At 36.1% G+C, this 13891-nt stretch overlaps 1 protein-coding gene and 1 long non-coding RNA gene across 11 annotated transcripts in view; one reads left to right on the top strand and one right to left on the bottom strand.

Moving 5' to 3' along the window:
• The first annotated feature begins 441 nt into the window (after window positions 1-441).
• Window positions 442-13891, top strand: part of LOC111097015 — a 59572-nt gene continuing 46122 nt past the window's right edge. For both annotated transcript variants that reach the window (XR_005363209.1, XR_005363210.1), the window contains exon 1: window positions 442-480. This is a non-coding gene — a long non-coding RNA (uncharacterized LOC111097015). The remainder of the gene's footprint in view (window positions 481-13891) is intronic.
• FSCB (fibrous sheath CABYR binding protein) overlaps window positions 1161-13891 on the bottom strand; it is a 28815-nt gene continuing 16084 nt past the window's right edge. The window contains exons 1-2 of one of the 9 annotated variants that reach the window (XM_038544592.1): window positions 4508-4591; window positions 1161-4367 (exon numbers count right to left, since the gene is read on the bottom strand). In XM_038544592.1, coding sequence (XP_038400520.1) covers window positions 1351-4359 — 3009 coding nt within the window. In that variant the 5' untranslated portion in view covers window positions 4360-4367; window positions 4508-4591 and the 3' untranslated portion in view covers window positions 1161-1350. Of the gene's footprint in view, window positions 4368-4507; window positions 4592-13891 lie in introns of those variants that run through there. The other 8 variants (XM_038544589.1, XM_038544597.1, XM_038544596.1 and 5 more) reach the window with 8 other exon arrangements.

Consider the following 13891-nt stretch of genomic DNA (forward strand, 5'->3'; position numbering starts at 1 on the left):
AACATATAGCTTATATTAATTCATAATTACTCTTTAAAAATGTCAATAGCTTATCCAATAGTTCCCTCTTATCCACAGAGAGTGCTGTCAAAGATCCTCAGGGAATGCCTGAAATCCTGTATAGTATTAGCCCTATGTATACTGTTTTTTCCTATTTCATACATATCTACAATAAAGCTTAATTTATAAATTAGGCACAATAAGAGATTAACAACAATAACTGATAATACATTAGAACAATTATAACAATATCCTATAATAAAAGTTATGTGAATGTAATGTCTTTCTCTTTCAAATATCTTCTTGTACTGTACTCACCCTTCTCTTTGTGATGATGATGTAAGATGATAAAATGCCTACATGATGAGATGAAGTGTGGTGAATGATAGAGGCATTGTGATGTAGCAGTATGCTACTACTGACCTTCAAGGGAAAGTACATCAGAAGGAAAATATGCTTCCGGACCACAGTTGATCTTGGGTAAGTGAAACTATGGAAAGCAAAACTGCAGATAAGGGGAGACTACTATATAACAACTAGTCATTTGACTTTATTCAAGTTTCTCTTCATACAAATTCAGGATACAAAAATTGAGCCAAGCTTCCAAAGGACTCATTACATTCTAAGTTGAGATGAAATTAAAAGTAGAAATATGCCCTCATGGCCATCGAAGCATATTTTTCTTTATGTTTACACACCTTTTAAAATACTTTATCCAGGCTATCTTCATTAAAATAAAGACTTACAAAGGAATTAAATTTCCCTATCCAGATATGGAAATGTAAAATATGCAAGAAGATAGGGATGAAAACAGGAAAGGAATACTGGTCTCAGAAGGAATCAAATAGAAAAAGAATTAAAAATGTGATGTATTAAAAAAAATGTGATGTATTATAATAAGGAGGGAAAAAACACAAACCTTTAGCCATGTGACTAAAACTCAAGGAATTTAAAGGAGATGAGAGAACTGTAGCAAAGAAACTGCCTTTTCCACTACAAACTACATGTAGTGAGAAGAATATACAGCTATAGAGCTTACTTTACCCTTTTCAACAGGGTTTATTATAGAAAGGATATTTTAAGTAATTATTTCAATCATCAACTTACTTCATTTCCAAATGGATATTTTATATGTGCTAGATTTGAATTAAGATAACACAGTAACTTTAAACCTGTAGTTTTTATTGTTCATTTTCTGACCAGTGGTCCATGTCTTGGGGTTTCCTTTTATTTCCTTGTTCACAGAGTGACTTCCAAATGCTACACTTTTCTAAAGTGTGTACATCCATAAGTCCCTAGCTTCTGATTGCTAGCTTAGTTAAGACCTGATTACAGCTGAAAAAGAGGCCTCTATTTTATTTCTATATGAAAGACACCCTCTATTTCAAAGGCAGGAGCCTGTTCTTTCTTGATATTAGACAAATCTTCAGGGACAGGATCTAGTTCCAAAGGCTCTTCAGGTTTTTGCTGATCTTCCAAAACCAGTGATTCTAATTTTACCACTGGGACATCTGCTGTCTGGAGATGTTGATATTCAGTAGACATATGGTCTACCAAAGGCTCATCTGCAGCAGTGTGTTCAGATGGTGGAGGCTGAACTTCAGCAAGGACATCTTCTACAGAAATTTGTGTAAAAAAGTCCTCTTCAGCTGCTGGAAACTGTTTGTCAACAGGGACCATTTCTAAAGTCGTTTCTTCAGCTGATGGATGCTGAGGTTCAACAAGAGCTACCCCAGCGGGTTCAGACCAAACTCTAGCTGAGGTATCTTCTTTAGGAGCCTCCTCAGGTGGTGTAGAACAAATTTCAACTGCGGCCTCTTCTACAGGGGCCTCCTCAAGTAGTGGAGAATGAACTTCAGGAGAGGTCTCAGCTGGTGGAGACTGAACGTCAATTGGGGCCTCTTCTGCAGGGACCTCCTCAGCTGAAGGAGGCTCAACTTCAGGAGAGGTCTCAGCTGGTGCATGCTGAATTTCATCAGAGGGCTCATCTGCAGGGGCCTTCTCAGATGGTGGAGGCTGAATTTCAGGGGAGGTCTCAGCTGGTGGAGGCTGAACTTCATCTGGCGCCTCTTCTGCAGGGGCTTTCTCAGCTGGTGGAGGCTGAACTTCATCAGAGGTCTCATCTGCAGGGGCCTTCTCAGATGGTGGAGGCTGAACTTCATCTGGGGCCTCTTCTGCAGGGGCTTTCTCAGCTGGTGGAGGCTGAACTTCAGGAGCGGTCTCAGCTGGTGGAGACTGAACTTCATCAGAGGTCTCATCTGCAGGGGCCTTCTCAGCTGGTGGAGGCTGAACTTCATCTGGGGCCTCTTCTGCAGGGGCTTTCTCAGCTGGTAGAGGCTGAACTTCATCTGGGGCCTCATCTGCAGGGGCCTTCTCAGCTGGTGGCGGCTGAACTTCATCTGGGGCCTCTTCTGCAAGGGCTTTCTCAGCTGGTGGAGGCTGAACTTCATCTGGGGCCTCTTCTGCAAGGGCTTTCTCAGCTGGTGGAGGCTGAACTTCATCTGGGGCCTCTTCTGCAAGGGCTTTCTCAGCTGGTGGAGGCTGAACTTCAGGAGCGGTCTCAGCTGGTGGAGACTGAACTTCATCAGAGGTCTCATCTGCAAGGGCCTTTTCAGCTGGTGGAGGCTGAACTTCATCTGGGGCCTCTTCTGCAGGGGCTTTCTCAGCTGGTGGAGGCTGAACTTCAGGAGTGGTCTCAGCTGGTGGGGACTGAACTTCATCAGAGGTCTCATCTGCAGGGGCCTTTTCAGCTGGTAGAGGCTGAACTTCATCTGGGGCCTCTTCTGCAGGGGCTTTCTCAGCTGGTGGAGGCTGAAATTCATCTGGGGCCTCTTCTGCAGGGGCTTTCTCAGCTGGTGGAGGCTGAACTTCAGGAGCGGTCTCAGCTGGTGGAGACTGAACTTCATCAGAGGTCTCATCTGCAGGGGCCTTCTCAGCTGGTGGAGGCTGAACTTTATCTGAGGCCTCTTCTGCAGGGGCTTTCTCAGCTGGTGGAGGCTGAACTTCAGAAGAGGTCTCAGCTGGTGGGGGCTGAACTTCATCAGAGGTCTCATCTGCAGGGGCCTTCTCAGATGGTGGAAGCTGAACCTCAGGGGAGGTCTCAGCCAGTGGAGGCTGAACTTCATCTGAGGCCTCTTCTGCAGGGGCCTTCTCAGCTGGTGGAGGCTGAACTTCAGGGGAGGTCTCAGCCAGTAGAGGCTGAAATTCTTCAGTCTCTCGCATAGGAGGCTCTTCAGCTGTTGTAAGCTGAACTTCAGGATAAACCTCTTCTGAGAAAGCCTCTTTAGCAGGGATAGACTCTACTTTAGCAGGGGCCTCTTCTGCAGAAATCTCTTCAGCTGGGAAAATCTGTACTTCAACAGGAGCTTCTTCAACTTTTGGAGACTGAACTTCAACAGGAGGCCCTTCTGAAAGAGCCTCTTCACTTAGGGTGGGCTCTATTGTAGCAAGGCCCTCTTCTGTAGGAGCCTCTTCAATTGGTGGAGGCTGAGGTTCAGTAGGGAAGTTTTCAGCAGTAGTCTCATCTGGCAGAGATTGGACTTCAGCAAAGATCTCTTCTGCTGTAGGAGACACATCACCTAGAACATATTGCTCATCTTCTGAAAGTTCCAAAGAACCTTTTTTGCTTTGTTGACTAAATAGAAATTTGCTAATACTTATCCGCCTAATTTCTTCATCTCTACTTGTTGAGGGTAGCAATTCAGGATATTCACTAATGAAAAGCTTCCCTGAGGATTCACTTTTTTGCACAACTTCATTTGACTTTGAGAAAGAGCTATCTGGTTGGCCAATAACTACTATTTCTGTTTCACTAAAGTATGTCTGCTGTTCCTTGTCCACTTTTTCTTTTTGAGGAATGTTCATCATTGACCAGTCTCCAGTACAACTGGTCTGCTGAGATCTGTCTATTTTTAGTTGAATTGAATGTCTGCTTGGTGGAATTTCTACTTCCTGAACAGTCTCTGGAAATTCAGGGACTGCTGCTCCAACAGCAGCTGGCTTTTCTTCAGGTACCACTGTTTCACCGACTGATCTGATTTCTTCTTTTTTCTCTTCTACAATAGCCTCTGTTTGCAGAGATTTATCAGTCATATCCTGTACATGCTTTCTCTTTGTCCAAGTTTGCTGAAGTTGAGAAGATACTCTGAGAGACTCGTAATTGACTTTGCTTCCAGGAATATTACCAATACTAACGGTAGATTTAGGACCAGATGATTGTGATATAGGCAAGTGTTTCTTTTTCTCTGTTACTTCAGTCTGCTGGGATTTGTCTACCATTGATTGGCTGAGTCGTCTTCTTTTTCGAATTTCTTGCCTCCCTGCTGAGATGGGCTGATCAGGTTCATCACTCTCTTCCATTTCTAAAACTGGTGAATTTCAAAGGTATTAGTCTTCAAGTAATTAATCATCAAGAACCACAAATGTACCAGATAGGTAAGCCTTTGCCTTTCTTCATTAAGTGTTGTTCTATTAAGCTACCTTAGAAAAAAAGTAATTCATAACTTACTGCATTCTGTACTACACTCTTGTTGGATCCCACCTTACTCAGTAAGCATCTTTCCTGTTTAGTCTCTCATATGACTAATCTCACTTCTAGAAGTTTCCCTTAAAGGTCTATGACATCACAGTCAGTTCTCCCTACAAGGTTCCATTGGTGGTATTCCAAGCACTTTTTAACATGGTATAAATACTTTTAAAGAATGACTGCAAGACAGAGAGCTACTGTTTGAAACACCAAGTTCAAAAAAGCATTTATCTATTGGAGGAATGTCAAGTAAACTCCAGTAACGCTGCTTCCTAATAGCGAAAGTGATGCTTTTGAACTTTCAATTCTGCTCTTTTCATCCTGCTATCAAAGACAGTTATACTGCAGAACTCAGAATGCTGCAGCCTATTTTCAATTGTTGAAGAAAACAACTGAGACATGTATGTGGCAATGTTCTATCAAAATATATACTTACATGATTTAGAAGAAAGTGAATATTGCTTGAAAAATGTGAGTTCTGAGGTCCATTCCATGTAAACTCCTTTCCTATGTCTTTAGTACTCAGTAACTACAAGAGCCTATCTATCTATATCTATATATCTATAGATAGCATATTTGCATTGTCAAACAACTTGAGATATTTTTATTTTCAACTATTTCAGAAAATAGTTCCACCCAAAGTTTACCGAATAAAAAAAAGTTATGTCTAAAGATATGTCAAGTGAAATAAAATATTTTCTTAAATATATAAGCTACTGAATAATCAAGTAGGAATAAATTCTCTAATGAAGATAAAAACTGCAAATTGAAGCCTTGAAATTGAGGAAACTCAATTAAGCAAATTGTAAATGGTATAATATATTAGGAATGTAAATAAAACTTTACCTTACACATCACAAAAATTCTACTAGCAAGATGAAAGTTTATCAAAAGATGTACAAAAAAAACATAACTTTGGTCTACAGAAAGTTAAAGGGAAAAATACAGACTTCAAAAATGTAGTCACAGAGACAAATATATTTAAACAATCATAATTTGATTAACCTAGAAATATTTTTAAATTTCTTTATGCCCCTAGGAAATATGAAAATGTCATTGAATAATTACCCTTGTTTGACACGCATTAGCCATAATTGTAGTTAGGTCATCTTAGCCAAATAAATTAATACTTTTCACATTCTTTGACCTAGCCCCTAAAACCACCTCAGTCTCTTGGCAGGAATCAGTGAATATTTGTTCAGTATAATTGGACAAATGTGTTAGAAACCATGTTGCTTGTCCTACATCTCAACTTGCTCTGCTTTAATTTTTGTCTATTCTGCTCCACTATGTTCTATCTTTATAAGAATTAATAGAGTGAAGCATAACAATAATCATTTTACAAAAGAATGGACATAATTTTTAATCAGACCTGTTGTACTTTGAAAATTAGGTTGCTTATCAACCTCTTTGTGATCTGGTGTTATCAAATACATCTGTCACACATTGCATGTGTCTTTTGTAATCAAGTTTCTGAGATTTTATAGAGTATCTTCAAAATCCATTTGGGGTTGATTTATTTTTTATTTTTTATTTTTTTATTTTTATTTTTTTGGGGGGGTTGATTTATAACAAGAAATAAATGTCAAAACCAATATTGCATTAGTTGGATTATGCAATTGCATTAACTTTGCTGCCTCCACTTAAATAAGGTTTTACCAAATCTTCCATAGACACAAATTGAATTTTCAATATCAGTTGAATTTTCAATTTCTAATTATTTGATATTTATTTTTCCCCTCCAATAAATAACAAAGACTTTGATCAACCTTAGTTACACCAACCTATTGTACTAAACTGCCTTTGTCACTAGCTTATTTATAGAAGCAACATAACATGCCTAAATAATCAATTAAAAATTTACTTTAAATTCCAAATGGAATTACAAGGGATTTCAGGGAGCAATTTCTCATATTTCTTAAATTCACAGCAATTCCTCATATTTCTTAAATTCTCATATTTCTCAAATTTCTTAAAATGCTCCTTTTTCCCGGCTGATCTATCTCATGAACTAATCATTATTCAACCTATCTTGACACTTTAGGGTTTGGTGTTTTACCCTTTGTTAGAAATTTCACATGATTCAGTTTTTTCCCATTTACTTGGTTTATATCCATTATGGATTGAATTGTGTATCCCAAAAAGATATATTGGGCACTGTGAATGTGACCTTATTTGGAAAAAGGATCTTTGTAAATTTAATCAGGTCAAGTTGTCCTTATAAAAAGAGGGGGAAAAGACACAGAATGAAGATGTCCATGTGAAGATGGAGGCAGAGATTTGTGTTATGTTGCCATAAAGCAAGGAATACCTAGGGCTACCAGAAGCTAAAAGAAACAGTGAATTCTCTCCCACGGTCTTCAGAGGGACCATGGCTCTGCCAATTATTTAGGACTTTGACTCTCTAGAACTGTGAGAAAATAAAGTTCTGTTGTTTAATCCCAGTGTGTCATACTTTCTTACTGCAGTTCTGGGAAACTAATACGATATTCTTTCAGAACCCCATACTTCTGACTTCTACTTGGAATGCTGTACTTCCAATTCTTTCTCAATCTCTAGAGCTAGTTTCTTTATTTCTAATTCAGGTCTGGCATTTGGTTTCACACAATATTTGACTCATTTCCATATTCATAAAACCAGAGGGATTTACTAAAAGGCTTCTACCTGATGATTTGCATTTAATGTTACCAAAAACAAATGTGCTAAGTAGCACTTAGTTTCATTTTTTTATTATAATAACTTTGAAAGCTATGATTTAGAGGTGGCAGAGATGTTTCAAATCAACATACACCAAATATCTAAACTGTGACCTATATTGCTTTGTTCTGAGTAGATTAAAAAAAGGTGAAGTCTGAAAAATGCCCACTGGATATAATAACTATAAGACTATTGGTAATTTTAGTAAGAGCAATTTCAGTGGAAATGTGGAGATAGATGCCACAAAATTCTAAAATCCCTGTAAGTTAAAAATAAAATTAAAGTGTAATGAAAATCTAGGAAAAATAAGTACAAAATATCACATAGACAAAGAGCTATATTTAATATCTAAAAGATTTTAGAAATCAATTTAAAACTCACAATAGAAAAATTAACAAAGGACATGAATAGAAAATTTATAGGAGAAAAATAGGTGACCAATAAATAGATAAAAGAGATCAAGTTCACTTCTAAAATAAAAATTAAAATACCAATGTAACATTTGCAAAGCTTATTTTAAAGTTAATATGCCCCAAAAGTGAGAATATTATTAAGTGGATAGTTTATACATTACTGGCAGAAGTTTGAATTGATACAAACTTTATTCTGGATAATTTGAAAGTAAATACCAAATGTTTCTAAAATGTGCATACCATTTGCCAACAAGTCTATTTCCAATTCTATTTAATTTTTGGAAGTAATTATTACCTCAAAAAAATATTGAGCATTTATATATTCAAGGGAGAGTTGCCAGGTTGGGGAAACAAGAACACAAAAACACATTTTGCTGTCCTTATGAATCTCACTGTATACTGGGAGAAATTGAATAAACAAATATAAAAATTGTGGAAAATATTGTTCAGTAGTGAAGAGAAAATATATATTACCTACAGTAATAGGACTAAAGGGGTTTATAGGATAGAGTAATTGATAAAGTATCCAAGGGAGTAACAACAGGAAGAAAATTTTAGGAACTGTAAGAAAAAAATTCTGCTGTGGCAAGAGGAAAGACTAAGTGAGCTAAGGAAATCATCGATTAGAATGTGCTGGAAGAAGTAGATAGGGGAATGATGATGTATTAACATGCAAATTCTAAGTATTGTTATTTTGGATATAGCAACTGTAAATATTTGTGCACCAACACAATAAAAGTAGGGGACTCACCACTTTCATTAATGAATAGATAACCCAGATAGAAAATGAATAAGGAAACTTGGTCTTGAACTTCACTTTAGACCAGATAGACCTCACAGATACATATAGAACATCCTTTCCAACAGCAAGTAAATAAACATCTTCTCTAGCCCAGACAAAACATCATCCAGGATATATCATATGTTACCTGACAAAACATGTTTTTAAAACATTAAAGAAAATTTAAATCATATCAAGCATCTTTGCTAATCACAATGGTATGAAATTAGAAATCAATTACAAGAAGACAACAGGAAAATTCACAAATATATGGATGTTAAACAACATACTGCTGAATAACCTATGGGTCAAAGAAGAAATCAAAAGAAAAATAAAAAATATCATGAAATAACTGAAATAGAAACAATTTAACAAAACTAATAGGATGAAGTAAATGTAGTTCAAAAAGGGAAGTTTATTGTAATAAATGCCTACATTTTAAGAAAAGGAAGATCTCAAATAGATAACTTTATGCCTTACAGAACTAAAAAAAAAAAGAACAAACTAAATCTAGGGGTAGAAAAAGAAAGGGAATAGCAAAGATTAAAGCAGAAAGAAATGAAATAAAGACCAGAAAGACAATAGAAAATATTAATAAAATGGAGATAATTTTTTTCAAAAGAAAACATTGACAAATCTGTAACTAGACTAAGAAAAAAAGGAAAGGACAAAAATAGAAATAAAAGAAGAGGCATTACAACTGATATGTAGAAATACTATGGATCATAAGACTACGAAACAATTATATATTAATGGATTGGAAAAGTTAGAAGAAATGAGTACATTCCTAGAAAATTAGAACCCAACAAGACTGAATCATGAAGAAATAGAAAATGTGAACAGACCAAAAGCAAATAAGGAGATTAAATTAGTAATCAAAAACTGCCAACACAGGATACAAAATCAATGCCCAGAAATCAGTGGCATTTCTATACACTAACAATGAGACTGAAGAAAGAGAAATTAAGGAGTCAATCCCATTTACAATCACACCCAAAAGCATAAGATACCTAGGAATAAACCTAACCAAAGAGGTAAAGGATCTATACACTAAAAACTACAGAACACTTCTGAAAGAAATTGAGGAAGACACAAAGAAATGGAAAAATATTCCATGCTCATGAATTGAAAGAATTCATATTGTGAAAATGTCAATGTTACCCGGGGCAATGTATACATTTAATGCAATCCCTATCAAAATACCATGGACTTTCTTCAGAGAATTGGAACAAATCATCTTAAGATTTGTGTGAAATCAGAAAAGACCCCAAATAGCCAGGGGAATATTGAAAAAGAAAACCAGAGCTGGGGACATCACAACGCCAGATTTCAGGTTGTACTACAAAGCTGTGATCACCAAGACAGTGTGGTACTGGCACAAAACAAACACATAGATCAATGGAACAGAATAGAGAATCCAGAAGTGGACCCTCAAATTTATGGTCACTAATATTCAACAAAGCAGGAAAGACTATCCACTGGAAAAAAGACAGTCTCTTCAATAAATGGTGCTGGGAAAATTGTACAGCCACATGCAGAAGAATGAAACTAGACCATTCTCTTATACCATACACAAAGTTAAACTCAAAATGGATGAAAGATCTAAATGTGAAACAAGAATCCATCAAAATCCTAGAGGAGAACACAGGCAACACGCTTTTTGAACTTGGCCACAGCAACTTCTTGCAAGATACATCCATGAAGGCAACAGAAACAAAAGCAAAAATGAATTATTGGTACTTAATCAAGATAAGAAGCTTCTGCACAGCAAAAGAAATAGTCAACAAAACTAAAAGACAATCTACAGAATGGGAGAAGATATTTACAGATGACCTATCAGATAAAAGGCTAGTATCCAAGATCTACAAAGAACTTATTAAACTCAACAGCAAAGAAACAAACAATCCAATCATGAAATGGGCAAAAGACATGAACAGAAATATCACCGAGGAAGACAGACATGGCCAACAAGCACATGAGAAAATGCTCCACATCACTAGCCATCAGGGAAATACAAATCAAAACCACAATGAGAAAAATAAAAAACCACAATGAGATACCAGCTCACACCAGTGAGAATGGTGAAAATTAACAAGACAGGAAACAAATGTTGGAGAGGATGTGGAGAAAGGGGAACCCTCTTGCACTGTTGGTGGGAATGTGAACTGGTGCAGCCACTCTGGAAAACTGTGTGGAGGTTCCTCAAAGAGTTAAAAATAGATCTGCCCTACGACCCAGCAATTGCACTGCTGGGGATATACCCCAAAGATACAGATGCAGTGAACACCTGCACCTCGATGTTTATAGCAGCAATGTCCACAACAGCCAAACTGTGGAAGGAGCCTCTGTGTCCATCGAAAGATGAATGGATAAAGAAGATGTGATCTATGTATACAATGGAATATTACTCAGCCATTAGAAATGGCAAATACCCACCATTCGCTTCGTCGTGGATGGAACTGGAGGGTATTATGCTGAGTGAAATAAGTCAGTCGGAAAAGGACAAACATTATATGGTCTCATTCATTTGGGGAATATAAAAAATAGTGAAAGGGAATAAAGGGAAAGGAGAAAAAATGAGTGAAAATATTAGTGAGGGTGACAAAACATGAGAGACACCTAACTCTGGGAAATGAACAAGGGGTAGTGAAAGGGGAGGTGGGCGGGGGGTTGGGGTGACTGGGTGATGGGCACTGAGGGGGGCACTTGGCAGGATGAGCACTGGGTGTTATGCTATATGTTGGCAAATTGAACTCCATTAAAAAAATTAAAAAAAAAAAAAAAACTGCCAACAAAGAAAAGCCCAGGCTTTTCTGGAAACTTCACTGGTGAATTCTACTAAACATTTAAAGGAGAATTAATACAAAACCTCTCAAACTCCTCTAAAAAATAAAAAAACAATTCCAAATTCATTTTATGAAACCAGCATCATCCTAACACCAAAGTCTGACAGGGACTTTATAAGAAATAAAAATTACAGGGCAATATCTCTGATGAATATACATAAAAAATTCTCAACAAAATGATTCAACAATGCATTAAAAGTTCACAATCAAGTGAGGTTTATCTCTGGGATGCAAGGATAGTTCAACATATACAAATCCATAAATGTGATACACCACATTAATAAAAGATAAATTACATAATTATCCCAAAACATGCAGAAAAGCAGTTGACAAAATTTAAACATCCTTTTATGATAAAAACATTCAACAAATTAGTATACGTGTAAAGTACCTTAACATTATAAACCATATATGACAAGGCCACAGCTAACATCATACTTAAGAATGAAAATCTGAAGCTATTCTTCTAAGATGAGGAAAGAGACAAGCATGCCCACTATAACCACTTCTATATAACATATTACTAGGAGTATTGACCAGAGTCATTCAGCAAAAGAAGGAAATAATAAAAGGCATCCAAATCAGAAAGGAAGAATTACAATTGTCTGTTTGTGCATGATATGGTATTTTATAAAGAACCCAAAAGACTGGGGTGCCTAGGTGGCTTTGGCTCAGAGCATGATCCCAGGGTCCTAGGATTAAGTCTAGAATCAGGCTACCCGCAAGGAGCCTGCTTCTCCCTCTGTCTATGCCTCTGCCCCTCTTTCTGTGTCTCTAATGAATAAATAAATAAAATCTTTAAAAAAAAAAAAAAACCCTGTTAGATTAAACAAATTCAACAACGTTGCAAAAGCAATAAACAAAAATCAGTTTCATTTTTATATACTAACAAACTATCAAAGAGAAATTGAGAAGACAACCTCTTTTATAACAGTATGAAAAATAAATACTTAGGAACAAGTTTAACCAAACGGATAAAAAAATCTAAATAATGAAAATTATGAAATTGATGAAAAAAAATGAAGACACAAATAAAGATAGTCCATTTTCATGGATTGAGGAATTAATAGTGTTACAATTCCCATATTGCCCAAATCCATCTATATATCCAATACAATTCCTTTCAAAATTCCAATAGCTTTTTTCACAGAAATAGAAAAAAATATCTTAAAATTCATGTGGAACCACACAAGACCTAGAAAGCCAAAGCAATCTTGAAAAAAACAAAGGTGGAGGCATCATTCTTCCTGATTCAAATTTTACTACAAAGCTATAGTAAACAACATGGTATCAGCATAAAAACAGATACACAGGAGTTCCTGAGTAGCTCAGTCTATTAAGAGTCTGACTTGATTTCACCTCGGTCATGATCTCAGGGTCGTGAGATCAAGCCCCCCATTGGGCTTTGCACTGAGCATGGAATTAGGATTCTCCCCCTACCAAAAAAAAAGATTCTCTCTCCCTCTCTCTCTGCTTCTCCCCACCTACTCTCTCTCTCAAAAAAATCAATGGAACAGAATAGAGAGTCCAGAAATAAGCCCACAAGTAAATTATCAATTAATTCTTGACAAAGCACCAAGAACACACAATCAGCAAAGGATAGTCTCTTTAATAAATGATGTTAAGTGCAAGTGGATATTCACATGAAAATAATTAAATTAGACTCCTATATTACAAATATTACACACACAAAATAATTTTAAATGGATTAAAGATGAACATAAGATGAAAAACTATAAAAGTCCTATAAATAAATAAATAAATAAATAAATAAATAAATAAATGTATATATGTATGTAAGATCTTTGACATGGGTTTGCCAATGATTTTTTTCTTGATTTGACACTAAAAGCAAAGGCAAAGAAAGGAAAAAGGAACAAATGGAACTACATCAAATTAAAAAGCTTCTGCTTAAAAAAAAAAAAAATCAACAAAATAAAAAGGCAACGTATGGAATGGAAGAAAATATCTGCAGACAATTTATACGATAAGGGATTAATATCTAAATTATATAAAGAACTAATACAACTCAATAGCCAAAAGAAAAAAAACCCACAATAACAATGAAAAAATGAGCAAAGAACCTGAATAGACATTTTCCCAAAGATATAAATGGTCAATACATGTATGAAAAGGTTCTCAACAACACTAATCATCAGGGAAATGCAAATCAAAACCACTATGAAGTATGACTTCACATGTTTTAGGGTGTCCATTATCAAAAAAAAAAAAAAAAAAAAAGATAAATGCTGGTGAGGATATAGAGAAAGGGAACTCATATACTGCTGGGAGTGTGAACTGTCACAGCCATTATGAAAATAATAGAGTTTTCTCAAGAAATTAAAAAAAGAACTATCATATAATCGACTAATTTCATTTCTGGGTATATATCCAAAGGAAATGAAATCACTTTATCATGAAGAGACATCTACATTCCCATGTGCATTTCAACATTATTTACAATAGCTATGATATGGAGACAAGTTAAGTGTCCCATCAGTATGGATGATAAAGAAAAGTGTGTGTGCGTGTGTGTGTGTCTGTGTGTGTGATGGTATATATTATTCGGCCTTAAAAAAAAAAAAAAGGAAATCCTGCCATTTATGGAAATATGAATAAACCTGGAGGG

This window comes from Canis lupus, chromosome 8 (assembly GCF_011100685.1).
Source record: "Canis lupus familiaris isolate Mischka breed German Shepherd chromosome 8, alternate assembly UU_Cfam_GSD_1.0, whole genome shotgun sequence".
NCBI classification, from domain to species: domain Eukaryota; kingdom Metazoa; phylum Chordata; class Mammalia; order Carnivora; family Canidae; genus Canis; species Canis lupus.